The sequence below is a fragment of the Agelaius phoeniceus genome, chromosome 6 (assembly GCF_051311805.1).
Source record: "Agelaius phoeniceus isolate bAgePho1 chromosome 6, bAgePho1.hap1, whole genome shotgun sequence".
Classification (NCBI taxonomy): domain Eukaryota; kingdom Metazoa; phylum Chordata; class Aves; order Passeriformes; family Icteridae; genus Agelaius; species Agelaius phoeniceus.
The window spans coordinates 20,331,920-20,345,286 of NC_135270.1; the positions used below are offsets into that span (position 1 = coordinate 20,331,920).

General features: G+C 40.5%; 1 protein-coding gene across 4 annotated transcripts in view; it reads right to left on the reverse strand.

Annotated features, from left to right (window-relative positions):
• SLC1A2 (solute carrier family 1 member 2) overlaps positions 1 to 13,367 on the reverse strand; it is an 86,662-nt gene that overhangs the window by 19,279 nt on the left and 54,016 nt on the right. For all 4 annotated transcript variants that reach the window (XR_013182741.1, XM_077179983.1, XM_054634290.2 and 1 more), the window contains exons 4-8: positions 12,800 to 13,050; positions 9,208 to 9,367; positions 6,110 to 6,236; positions 4,044 to 4,277; positions 3,135 to 3,329 (exon numbers count right to left, since the gene is read on the reverse strand). Coding sequence is in view for 3 of the 4 variants with exons in the window: in XM_077179983.1 (XP_077036098.1) it covers positions 3,135 to 3,329; positions 4,044 to 4,277; positions 6,110 to 6,236; positions 9,208 to 9,367; positions 12,800 to 13,050 (967 nt within the window). In the remaining variant the exon portion in view is untranslated. The remainder of the gene's footprint in view (positions 1 to 3,134; positions 3,330 to 4,043; positions 4,278 to 6,109; positions 6,237 to 9,207; positions 9,368 to 12,799; positions 13,051 to 13,367) is intronic.

Here is a 13,367-nt window from a genome sequence, read left to right on the forward strand (position 1 = left end):
TGTTTTTGCCTTGTTTATGCTATACATGAGGCGAAAAACTCCTACAGGGGCTGAGAGCCCTAACGCATGCCAGGTGTTAGGGAGGCAGAAAATGGAGGGATGCTCTGTCTCTGGGGGCACTTCATCTGGCAGCCAGTCAGGGCAGAGCAAAGTTCCACAACTGGGCTGCCCAGGAATAAATGCTGGGAAATGGGGCTGTGGGTGGCACCTTAGCTCCTGAAAGCAAGAACTGTGCCACAGCAGGTACCATTTCCTTTGGGCTTCCAGGAGGGACCGGGAGCTCACCCCACCGCTGGTACCCAACAAATCTGAAAGTGTGTGGGAGGGGCTCACAGCTGGTCTGTGAGTCAGAAAGGGTTAGTGAAAGAGAAGGAGCCAATAAGACCTGCCTTTGCTCCTGAAAGGAGCTTCATCAAGGCCATCAGCATGGAAAGGAGGGAGAGAGAGAGAGAAAAACAAACGAGGGGCAGGCTGCCTTGCTCCAATGAATATTATGTTGATTTACTTTGGCCAATGAATAAGTATAAACTTTGTGAAAGAGTATAAAAAGACAGCATGCTGTAAAATAAATATAGAGAAGCCTTCTTAATTACGGTGGGTTCTTCACATTGTTATGTCTGTCTCGACAAGGACAAAAGTGCTTCCAATACAGAAGTAGGGGAGAACAGACTCTGCAGGAAATGCTTGCCCATTAGCCCCAGAACTCATCTGTGAGGATGTTAGCCTGATTTAGAGCTGCCAGATGCTGTCTGGCTGGGTCTGACCTAGGCTGCAGTGTGGTTGTCAGGTGTCTGGGTTAGAGTGCAGGCTGGCTCACTAAACACCCAGATAGGTCCAGCAGATGTGCAGGCAGGATGCTCTGCTCTGCTGTCAGGCTTTGCACATGATGCAAGATCCTCAGGCACTTCCAGCCTAAACTGGTAAGGGATTCCTTCCAAACTCTGTGAGCAAATGCTCCTGCCTGCCTTCCCACAGCAGCGCTAACAGACCTGGAGGGGAATGAAGCTAGCAGAGTTCAGAACTAAACAGAACCTGTCTTAGCTACTAAGATCACCGTTTCCCAAAGAACACAGAAAATTAGAGGAATTAAATTACCAGTATGAAGTAACTAAGGCTGGTCAAAGGCTAATTAAATCTTTATGAGGTTATGTCTGGGTCATTTGAATATTGTCAGCATCACATAGTGCATATTCCAGAAAAAACCTAATAATCTTTCCTTCATTTGTATTATAATCTCAAGAGATAGCTCTTGTCATATTGCTGTAGCAAAAATGCATGAAGAGGGAAAGCAGTGGTTTTACAAATCGACCAAAGTTGCTCCCTGCTTTGTAAATGTCAGTCGCAAAGCTGGATACACCACCCTTAATATGGTGAGATCAGGAAGAGCCAATTGCTCAATCCCTCAGAGAAAGAGAAGATGAGTAACTCAGGTTCAAGCCTACCAAATCTCCTGGACAACAGCAGATTCCAGGTTTGAATTTCCCTGGTCTCAATTTAGTTTAATATGTGGCATCTCTGAAATGACAGTTTCCAGTTTTAGGAACAAACATGGATCATGCAGGTCTAGCATCTGCCTTCATTAGAAGCAGCCCTGAAAACCTTTTACAAACTTGGCTTTACTATTTCAGGAGTCAGGGCAGGAAGTAAACAAATGGAAAGTGTGGAACTAGTATAGCTGGGCAAGAAACATAGAATTAGATGTCCCTTTGAAGGAGTTTCTTTAGTGTTAAAAAGATTTAATAAAAGAAAACTGTGTGGGTGAAAACGACAGGAAGAAGACAAACTTGGCAGCCTTCGCTTGTGGTTTCCATTTTAACTATTCAAAATGTTAGACCTGCTGTCCTCATCAAGTTAAAATTCCCTTACAGTAAACAGCCTTCAATCACTCTTATCCTTTTTTAATGGGCACTTTCTTTTGTCCTTACAGATGCTCAGCTTTCTTCTGGATAAGACAATTTGATATGAAAAGACTACATTTAATATTTGTTGGGTTAGAGATAAAAGGTCTGGGAGCATCCAGACCATGCCATAGATAATCTCACCCTGAGGATGGGCTATGGATGGGCTATGGATGGGCTATTCTCAGTTCATTATTTTTTTTCCTGTTCACCAAAGTGACAGAAAAAGTAAAGGAAAATATAAACACATAGAAAGATTTTTTAGGTATAACTTTTTCTTGTAGTGTATATAAACAGATATATTCTAGAAAGTTAATGGCCCGTACATGAGTTGTAGCACACCCCTAACCTAAAAAAAAAAAAAAAAAAAAGCATTTCATTGGACAGAGAATGCTTTATATTAGACTTGACATTGTTTTGTGTGCTGGTTTTGGCTGGAGTAGAATTAATCTCCTTCACAGTGGCTGGTAGGGGGCTGTGTTTTGGATTTGTGCTGAGCACAGGGTTGATAATACAGAGATGTTTTTGTTATTGCTGAGCAGGGCTCACACAGAGCCAAGGCCTTTTCTGCTTTCCATGCTGCCATGGTGGTGAGGGAGCTGGGGGTGCAGGGGAGGAGACACAGCTGGCACAGGTGACCCCAGCTGACCAAAGGGATATTCCACACCCCATGTGTGTGGAATCATCAGTGCATAAAGTGGGAGGAAGAAGGAGAAAAGGGGAGTTTGGAGGGATGTCCTGTGTCTTCCCAAGTGACTGTCACACGTGGTGGGGCCATGCTCTCCTGGAGGTGGCTGAGCACCTGCTCACCTGTGGGAGGTAGTGGATTAACTCCTTGGTTTTCTTTGCTTGTGGGCACTGTTTCTGCTTTCCCAATTGAACTATTGCTATCTCAACCCATGAGTTTTCTTTTACCCTTGTGATTCTGTCCCCAATCCTGCTGGTGAGGGAGTGAGCAAGTGGCTGTGTGGGGTTTGGTGTCCACCCGGAGTTAAACCATGACAATTGTCAACTGTAGAAGTGTAAAACACCAGCATGCACTATGGCTGCAAATATAGAAAACACACCACCAGAGAACCAGGACCCATATATGAAATATTCATTTGCATATCATTATTAGAAATCCACAGATTTCATACTGAATCCAACTGAGACCACTCAGCTACCAAGAAGACATCCAAGCCAAAGCATTCACATTTTACAGTCTGTAGAAACAAAGGACTCTTTTGAACTGACCTCACAGTAACTATCTGGCCTCCATCCAGGTCAATTCCATTCATCTGTGCTATGAAGATGGCAGCCACAGCTTCATAGAGGGCAGTTCCATCCATGTTAATTGTTGCTCCAACAGGAAGAACAAACCTTGTTACACGCTTATCAATGCCAAGATTTTCTTCGAGACACCGGAATGTGACAGGTAATGTTCCAGCACTAGGGAGAGAAAGCAAAAAACACAAAGAAGGCACAATTAAAATCAATATAACAGATACACATAAGGGAGCAAAATTAGAAATTCTAATACCATTGTTTATATTTTCTACTTCCGCTTTCTGCTGTGATTTAAGCCTTTTTTAGACAATTTTTAAACTAGGCCTACATTTAACTGGAAGTGGGACTGTAGCCAAGACATGAACGTGGCTTGATGTAGCATGAGAGCTTGAGAGTGCCTGCATGAATCCTCAGCTTTTCACTGAAGTCCAATTATTTTGCAAAAATTGATTAAAATAAAAACTGAGAGGATTTTTCCTTTATTTTGTGAAACCTAGAAATGTTTGTTTTTTCTTTCTTGAATGCAATGAGACTGGTCTTAACATGCTCTGAAAAGAAAAAGAATTATCACTTTTCCTAGTTGAGGAAACAAGCACAGAATTAACACAATTTGCACAAGTGATTAGGCAAATGGCAGAAAAGACAACAAAAGAAGGAAGAAAAAACAAAAAAGTAGGTCTCTCAGATGTCTGCAGGTCTCTCCAGAGATACAGCCTCTCTAGAGAATCCTGAAGGCAAGTGGTATTTTGATTTATTGAAAGATGGTTGTATTAAAAATAGTTTTGCAGTGAAGGTTAGAACAGCAGATGTATCATGTCTAAACACCAGGTAATAATCTGCCAAAAAATAAAGCACACTGGTATTTCTCAGGTGTACCTGGAAGCTGTGCCTAGAGCTGTGATCCATGCCTGGAAAATCCCAGCAAGGAATGAAAATGGGCTTTTCCTTGTTATCACAAAGTAGAGCAGAGGCAGGAAGATCCCTCCATGGATGACAAGACCCACAATCACAGTGACCATGTACATGCCAAGTTGTCTAGCAACTACTTCTAGGTCCTTGATTGCAATGATTTTTCCACAGATGAGGCAAGCAATACCCAACGGGGAGTACCTGGAGAAAGAAAACAAGCATAGGCAGAACTCATCTTGGCAGTGCAGTCATAGAAACTGTGCTGAACCAAACAGACTGGAGAAGAGCAGGGAGCTCTCAGGCTCAACACTGAGGTGAACGTCAAGAACTGATTGAAATTCAAGGGATAGTTTTCACATATTGTTTAAAAGCGATGGCCATCTCCAGCAAATCCCCCATACTCTTCATTTTCCATCCTATCAAATGGAACATGCCTTTCCTGAATAGCTCTCAATCCTAAAATAACATTGGACAAGAATATGATAATGTTACACAGGCTTGTATCATAAAGAACAGTGCAGATTTGTTCTTAAAATGTAACTTTTACAACCCATTGATTATCTGGTTTCAGGAGGTTGCATTACTTACTTCAGTTAAACTATTTTTTGAAATGAACTGATTATATCTTGAAGGCTGGAAATGTTTCCACTGTTCTTTCAATAATTCAGACAAATGCTTTTTAATTTATGGATTCTTCATTAATTATGTACTTTTGTTACTTAGGGTATGGGTTTTACCTCCTTAATCATTAGAACAATACAAAGGAAACAGATTTTCAGAATAAAAGTGCTTCCTGGTTTTTGTTAGAATATCTCATGATTTCTCAAGCAGTGTGCCCAAGGCCTGGAAGCCTTCAATCACCTCAAATGCAAGGCCAGCTGTTATACCAGTTATCATAAAATGCCACGTTTCAGTGAACTTGACAAAATGCAGTTCTTACAGAGAGTTACATGTTGTCAGAGCCAGATGTCTGTTTTGTTTTATGCTTATGTAGCAATGCCATGTTCCCGAGAGTCTCTAGGTGCCATGGGAGTTGCAGATGTCTGTGCTGAGCAATCATAAACCAAACAGAATGTAACTCTGCATAAGGAAGTGCTTTTTTCTTTATAAACACACACTAAAATCCCCTTGCTTCTGGCCTCAACAAATCTCTAAAAATTCTAAACAGAGATGAACAAAAGGAATTCCCTACATCAATTTCCTTTTTTCATGAGAAGAGAAATAAAAATCACATTAATAAAAATAAATATTTACAGTGAATTTCTTGAAACTTGAAAGACTTCCTGCTGTTGCAACACTGACTGCTAGAGAATGTTTATATTGTAGGCAGGGTATTACGTCTTGGGTCTACCAAATGGTGCTAAATAAGAGTAAATTCTAGCTCCTGGAGGGTTATGGGGAGTTATGACTTTCTTTAAGGTAAGTCAGGCCCCATTATTACAAACAGGTAAACAGGTGTACTTCAGAAACAGGGCAGATATCTTCCAGTGATCCCATTGCAGCAAGGTTGTAAGACATTCTGCAGAAATTATGAGTGAAAGGATTACACATCACTGAAAACTACGGGAATTTTATTTGATGCTAAAGTATTTTTACTAAAGAAGACCATTAATAAAGTGTGTCTACAGGCTTTTTTTTGTAATTATACCTTCAAGGCAATACCCTGGGATTAAGCTAACCTCCCAGGAAGATTGGGATACTCTTGTGTGGGCCATTCTTGCTTGCTGAGGTGTTCTCCTCTATAATGAACTTCCACAGTCAATGTGGCATTTGAAGGCCTTTCCTGGTACATGCATTGTATTTCAGCACACAAAGAACAGAATCTCTACAGAAATGTTTCAAGTTGGGTCCTAAATAATCCTCACCAAATGGAAATAATGCTGCTGTGGTTCTAATATACCTTTCAAGGCTTTAGAAAGTCAACTATTTAATTACACCGTTTACTAACAAACTGGGCATCACCATATCAAGGTTTTATAAGGGCTTTTTAAAAATTACTCTTTTTGTTCTGTGAGTTAGAACTACAAACTTACCACATGATCATGGTTACTAACTTCATTACAATCTCATTCAGGATGTTGAAGAAATCCACCATCATCTTGGCCTGTTCTCCCATTTTCCCCATAGCAATGCCAAAAGCAATAAAGAATCCTATCAAACCTGTTGGGGAAAATTGCAAGACAAAAAAGAAGGCTCTTAGGAAGTTTTTGCACTTAGACAATGTCTTGGTGCTACCTGAAAATCCAGATTTCACAGAAACGCAGAATCGCAGTTTAGGTAAACTTGGAAAGGACCACAGGGGGTCATCTGCTCCAAGCTCCCTACTCAAGCAGGGTCATCCTAGAGCACATCGGTCAGGATATCAGAACTACAGGGTATTACAAATGTCTTGGGATTTTTTAATATGCACTCATGCTCAACTACCATAATCAAATCCAGAAAATCTTTTATTCTTCAATGTTTTACTAATTTCACAGCCCAATTACAGTTTTGTTGGGTTTTTTCCTGTATTGATCTGATCATCAAAAAATACATATACAGTAATCTTCTCAGTGCCATTCAGCTATTAGAAACCTCATGAGCTCTGGCAAATGGGAAAGGTAACACAATGCTGCACTCTAACTCCATTGTTAAAAGAGTTTCTAGAAACCAAGAGGAATTTTCTCAGGCTTTACAAAAGTGCCTTGACAGACCAGTCAGTCCTGGACTGTGGGGAAAGGCAAAGTAGCCCTAGAACTTTTGTAGGGCAGAAGTATTCCTGTTAAATGAAGAAGGTAGAGGTGGGAGGAGAAGGTGGGTATTGCACTTAACCACAGAACTCCCAATAAGCAGGTTAACCTCACTGAAAAAGCTATCAGTTGATACAAAATTGTAGCATTCAAAATGGGTAACATTTGGCTCCAAATGTAGATTTATCTGGAGTATTGGACTATCGGTGTGAAAAAACAATGGATGCATCTGTCATGGATTACTTTGGAGCTGTTTCTTCAATGCTAACCTTTTGCATCCAGAAATTTTCAGTGTCCAGAATTGGATTATTAACTGATACTGACAGATGGTTTGAATCTTCAGCCATTCTTTGAGGCTAAATTTTCAGTCATGATATGAGTCCAGTATTTAACAAATGTGTAAACTAATCTGGGAAATTCCTATGGAAAAAACCTTTTGGGACACAAAAACATTCAATATAAGGGAATATGAGCTGCCAATACCCTGGGAAAAGACAGGCTGTCCCATATCTTCACACTGGGTTTAGCAACCAGATTTTTTTTTCTTCTTTTTTTTTAATCCAGTTTCCTGTATACAAAGTCATTCTTTAGAACCAAGCTATCTTTGTTGAGTCAGTTGAATAGGGAAGTGAAGCATATGTTTGTGTGCCACAGAGCGTAGAGAAATGATGAAAAGCTTTTCAAAGACCAAGTTACTTCCTGGAATTCAGAATCTGCATTAGAAAATGTTAATAGGTAGTTTTGTTCATTAATTCCAAATGAGCTGTTATGTTAGTCATGAGAGTCAGATTGGTTCCTATTTGCAGGAATTTGCCTGGCTTGTACAGATTATCCAAACTGGATGGCAATTCCCACAACATTTTCATTTCTTCATTCAAAAATCAAACCCACAACAAACCAACCCAAAAAAACTCAAGAACATTTGAGAGTCATTGGTCAAAACACCACAGCAAATTCCCCAGCTATATTTTCTATTTCTTTTCTACAGGAATTGCATTCAGCCTTCTAGATCTTTTCTTATCCATGACAGAGCCTACACAAAACAAGCCCAGCATTAAATGGAATGCATCTCTCACTCAAAACAACTGTTTCATTTTAATTCATAAGGAGAATTCTGGGAGAGAAAAAAGCAGGTGAGGGTAAACAGCATTGGCAACGAGCTGCTGCCTCATGCCTGGTGCAAAATGCCAACTTGCAGCTCTGAAAGTGGCTCCTCTGCCCACAGATGCTGAATGGAACGAGAGTCATGAAAGCAGGCAGGATATAGGGCTCTTGTAGAGCAGGCTGCTTCACAGAAAAACAAGACCAGCTTATAGATGCTATCATCTCCCCTGTATCTAAGCAAAGCAGCCAACCAATTCACCAACACCTCAGGAAGGTCTGCAGACAGCACTGTGTCAGCAAGAGCTGTTCAGTAGCTGTAAGAGGCCATTTGCCCTTCAAAGATTATGGCCTAGTGGTGAGAGAAAGCAGGGGATTAGGTACCCCAACATACTGTCCCACTTTGAGGACACCTATAGACAGAGAGGTGTCAGCCTCAGCCTTGTGGATGTGCTGTCACAGAGCATCTTCAAGCGTAGGTGTGAGGCTACAAGTTGAGAGCTAATCTGTGAGTGACTTCACCCACATACAGAAAGGAAGGAGTTGAAGGAGGAGCACCCCTCTCTCAGATGAAAAAACAAGGATTCTAGACACAGAAGAGAAAATAGAAGTGGTGTGGAAGCTGTTTGTTTCTTGTGTGCCCCCATCCCAGACTGAACAGTTGCTTCAGGAAGGGGTGGGAGATAGGCAAAGTTTTCCTACCACCTCCACTTGCTGGCTTGTTCAGACAAGATGGCATGATGGCAATTGCAGCTGGTAAAGGTCAGCAGCCAAGATGAAAGGAGGAGGGAGTTGTGACTCAGAAATGTGTCAAGCCTTTCTGGGAATTTTCTTGGGTGGTGTGGTTCACACTCCACCTCTCACTTCAGGCTCTGCCTCAAGCCAAATTAGTTCAGCACACCCAAGACAGCTACTGGAAACAACTTGGATCCATCAGGGGGTGTGTGAAGCACTGGCTCTTGAAGCTCTCCCCCATACTGTTTTTACCAATATGCATTAGTATTAGCCTAGGTCAGCTTCTTCTAGGATGAAAGGATATTTTGGGTAGCTCCTACATGCTTTGCCACTGTACTCCTCCAATTCATAACCACAAAGCTGCCAATCCAGAACAAGTCACCTGCTGATTTCTGTGATAATCTCAGAGACCAATGGACAGCCAGTAGGTGATAACATTTGATGATTATCTAGAGAGACTAAACATGCACTGAAGACCAGATCAAACAACACTGACTACCTAGCCACAGCAAAAAGCTGTGACATACATCTCACGTACATATTTGACTGGCAGGAAATTTTCTTACCCAGGACATTCATGCCATCCTTAAATTCCAGTCCCTTCTTAATGACCATCTGGGCTTCAGGTGCTGCTGTCTCATTCACCATAGCAATAGCAGAATCAGTGACATTAGGTGGCTCTTCAACAGGTAGTGGCACCAGCACTCTCTTGGTGACAGTTTGGATCTGAAGGCAATAAAAAGGGAGGATGAGAATGGAAATAGACTGAATACCATATGGTAGACAAGGAATTAATAATAAAAAGTTTTCACTTGAAATTACAGGGAACTATATTTTTAAAGTATTAGATATGCATTCCACAGCCTCTTAACTCTTCTTCCAAAACTAAGTTTATTTTTCAACAGTTTCAAGTGCTACAAAGTACTGGGGGTCTTCCTCATAACTCTAGTGTGAAAAGTATGGCAAATGCATGTTTTTTATCACTACAATGAAACATTTCACAGATAGTTAGTCCCTTTGGCCAGACAGTTCACAAAGGGTGCTTCCCAGACTGTGTGTCACAGGCTGATACCATTTGTTTAGCACCAAAAGCCAGGTGCCTCTAAAATCACTCATGGCAGCAGCTCTGCAGTAAGGCTTCTTATTCAGGATGGTCTGTCCACCTCAAGTCATCCCAGTTTAATGGTTAACTTGAATCAAAAATTCAGGACATTTCCAACACTTCTCTTACAACTTTTGAGCTCTTGACTGCAAGAGCTCAAAATGAAATATACACAGTGCCCTGAGATCTCCAATTAAAAGATTGTGGAGGATAGATAACAGAAAAATTACCAATGCTGCCAGATTCAAATGTGACCACCTAAAAAAAAAAGGGCATCAGCTTCTGAAGGCATTTGGACCCACTCCTGGCACATGAAAGTCACGGTAAAGGAAAAGCTGGGAAGGAGTGGTAGGAGGAGAAGTGAGCTTGAGGTTACAGCTAGGGAAAAAGGGAGGAGGGAGTGGAAAAAGAGAGATTTGTGATTTGCTGCTTTTAGAAGGGATATTTTCCTCCCACTTCACACATTGACCCTTTTTTCTGCCTCTTCATGGTCCTGGGACAAGCAAAACGGTTTGGAAGCTATGACTGCTTTGCCATGTTTTCCCACCTGCTCCCTACTCACCTTGCTCCTAGAAACACTTAGCAAGGTAACAGAAACTGTGCATTAGCTTTTCAAAGAACATTTCCACCTCTTTCTTGTTGACATGGACGTTGTAGTACTATGGATGAGGATCCAGATTTGATCCATAGGGTGTAAAGCCTTATGGTTTTAAAATACCTTACATCTCTCCTTCTGAAACCTGCTGCCTAAATCTGGAGAGGGGGATATAGACAGAAAACCTACATAGCTTTGCATGAGAAACTCTTCAGTTGTCCTGAAACCACCTAACATTATTGAATGCCTACTTTTTTTCAGAGTTAAATTTTATCTGAGGGACTTTGTCAACAGAGTATTTTTTATGTGAGGTATTCAGAATGCAAGAACTGAGTAATGAAAATTAAACTTAAAATATTAGACTCTTCACACTCACAAATTCCACTACAGTCACTTAAGTTAAAGGTCCTCAGCAGTCCTTTGCTCAAGGTCACAATCTCTAAAAATGCTGAGTCTGACATAAATCTTAGATGCTGACCACATCTGAGACTAAAAAACCATTTAAATTTCATAGTCATATTCACAGATGGTCCCATGGTTTTTCTGCTGGAATAGCAATTTTCATTATAAATTTAAACTTTCTTATGGACCATGTGAGAAAATTCAGGAGACATTGAAATGTCATGACAGCCACAGTCCAGTTTGCAAATGAACAGTTCCAAAGCTGCACATGAACATCTTCATTGGCTTTTGCCTGGTTGCAAGGAAAGGCACAAAAACTTCCCCATGCACTGTTCAGCTCCATTGCTGTGCACCTTTCAGAACCACTCTTTGCATGATTACTGCACAATATTTCTTCCACCTAAGGCTACCTGGAAACTCTGAGCGTCTATGGAGAGAGACTGCATGAATGTAGGAAAGAAAATATATGCTGACACCATTAAAGCAGGTTATTTTCCTCTTAAAGAGAGAGAAAAGTAAAGCCTAACTCCTTACAGAGGAGTTTAAGTGTATCAGAAGCAAAAGTTCCATCTAGTCACATTTCACAAATGAAATGTGGCTTTGTGGCAGAGGTTTTCAGTAGAAATTAGTCTGGAATCTGCTAAAATCAAACACTGAAAAGCCAAAAAGCTCTTTTTTTTTTTTTTTTTACTAAATCTAAAAATAATCAGTGAAATTAGTGATCCATAACTAGTGAAATAACCTGAACTTTGGTTAGTTATGAAAAAATACTACTAACACCGAAAAAATAATACTAACATTTAAAAAAATATGACCCAGGGAGCTTAATTCTTCTTTTTTCTGCTTTTTTTGTCCCTTTGTCAGGATATTTGACCACCTTCAACTGACAAGAAACTGAATTTTCCTCTCTTCCACACTTCAAATGAGGGAGAGGAAGAGAAAACCATAAGCACCTTGCTTTCCCTCACTTAATTTTGCAAAAATACATTTCACATTACATGTGATGTTTAGCCACCCACAGTTTGACCACATGACTGACATTCCCGTGATGATTTGGAAATATTGAGAATGTTCTCTCTTTAAATCCCCAAGGATTATATGTTTTTATGTGGAAGTCCATGTAAGAAGTGAAGCAATCCAAACCCTTTTGGCAGTTTAGGTCACCCTCATTCTTCCACTCTCCCATGGCCTCTTCTCCCTTCCCCCCCTTCCTGTTCCTTTTTTCTTTGGCTATAAACACAGCACCAGCTATCGTGCCATTTCACACAAGAACACTTAAGAACAGGTTTGGCAACAAATCCTGTTACATCAAAAACACCAAAACGAACCCAACCCCCAAAACGCCCTGTCTGCATTACTTTCAAACAATTCAGTTGGAGGGAAAAGCAGCTTACATACAAGAAATATGCTTAAGCATATTTTACTTCTTAAAATCAAGGTGTTTTGATTAAGCACTAGTGAAAAGCTTTTAGACAAAATTAACTCCCTACAGGGCAAGCAACACATTGTGCAAGCATCCTTTCTTCCCAGCATGCTCCAAAGCTGGTGAGATGGAGCCACCTGTAGGTGCATCAGCCCTTTGGAGCAATTATCCCCACCTTATCTGGACACTAACACAGCAACAGAGGTTATGGGAGGTTGGGTTTGGGGCACATTTTTGGCAATGAGCTGGAATGATGATCATCCATATATTCCAATCAGGGCATTGCAGAACCATTATCTCTGTAATTAACAGCCAAGTTAAAATTCAACCTGGGTGAAAGACCAAGCCAGCATTCATGACCATAGATACTGTATGAAAAACATGGAGAAAATTAAAGATTACTTAATAACAAAATTTAAATAAACTTCATTAAAAACACCTCCATGAATTTAAATAATAACTACAACATAAACCAAGGCAGCTATTAATAATGTTATTTCATTTACCTGCTCAAGACTTTAGACCTGTATTCCTCTTTACATCATCATTTCTCTGATTAAACTAATCACTGACATTAACTCTACAGACAACCCTGACAAGATGTGTAGAATATTACTAAGGAGCAGAAGGACTTACCTGCTGAAAGCATGCTTGAACCAGATTTTCAGGGAACAAGTTTCGGATCAAATCCAAGAAGGCATCCAGACTAGATACTTCATCATTCTTCTTCCCTTGCCCCAGCTGTTTCTTGAGTTTTGGATTCCCTGGATGGATGGCTAAAACCAGAATCACACCCAGCACAGCAGCAATAATAGTGGTGGACATGTAGTAGACCATGGCTCTTGTCCCCAGGCGGCCACTTGCTTTAGCATCTAATCCAGACAGCCCTACAGGTGTTTAAGAGACAAGCAAATATATTGGCACTCAATGTCCAATTAAATAATTATAAAATAAAATCCTTTATAATTTTCAATATTTACTGACTACCTCTGGGTGCCTACTTTCACCCCTGTGATATTCTCACCATGAGACAGATTACTGATGCTTCTCCCTCTAGTTCTTATGTGTAAAGTGTCTACTGCTAATAATTTGAAGAAAAGCATTTAAAGCTCCATATAATTGCAGAGGAAGCATTGAAAAATAGAGAAGATCTCTACCATCTTTTGCCCTTGATTTCTGCAAACTGGTCATGGTCTGGCTGACA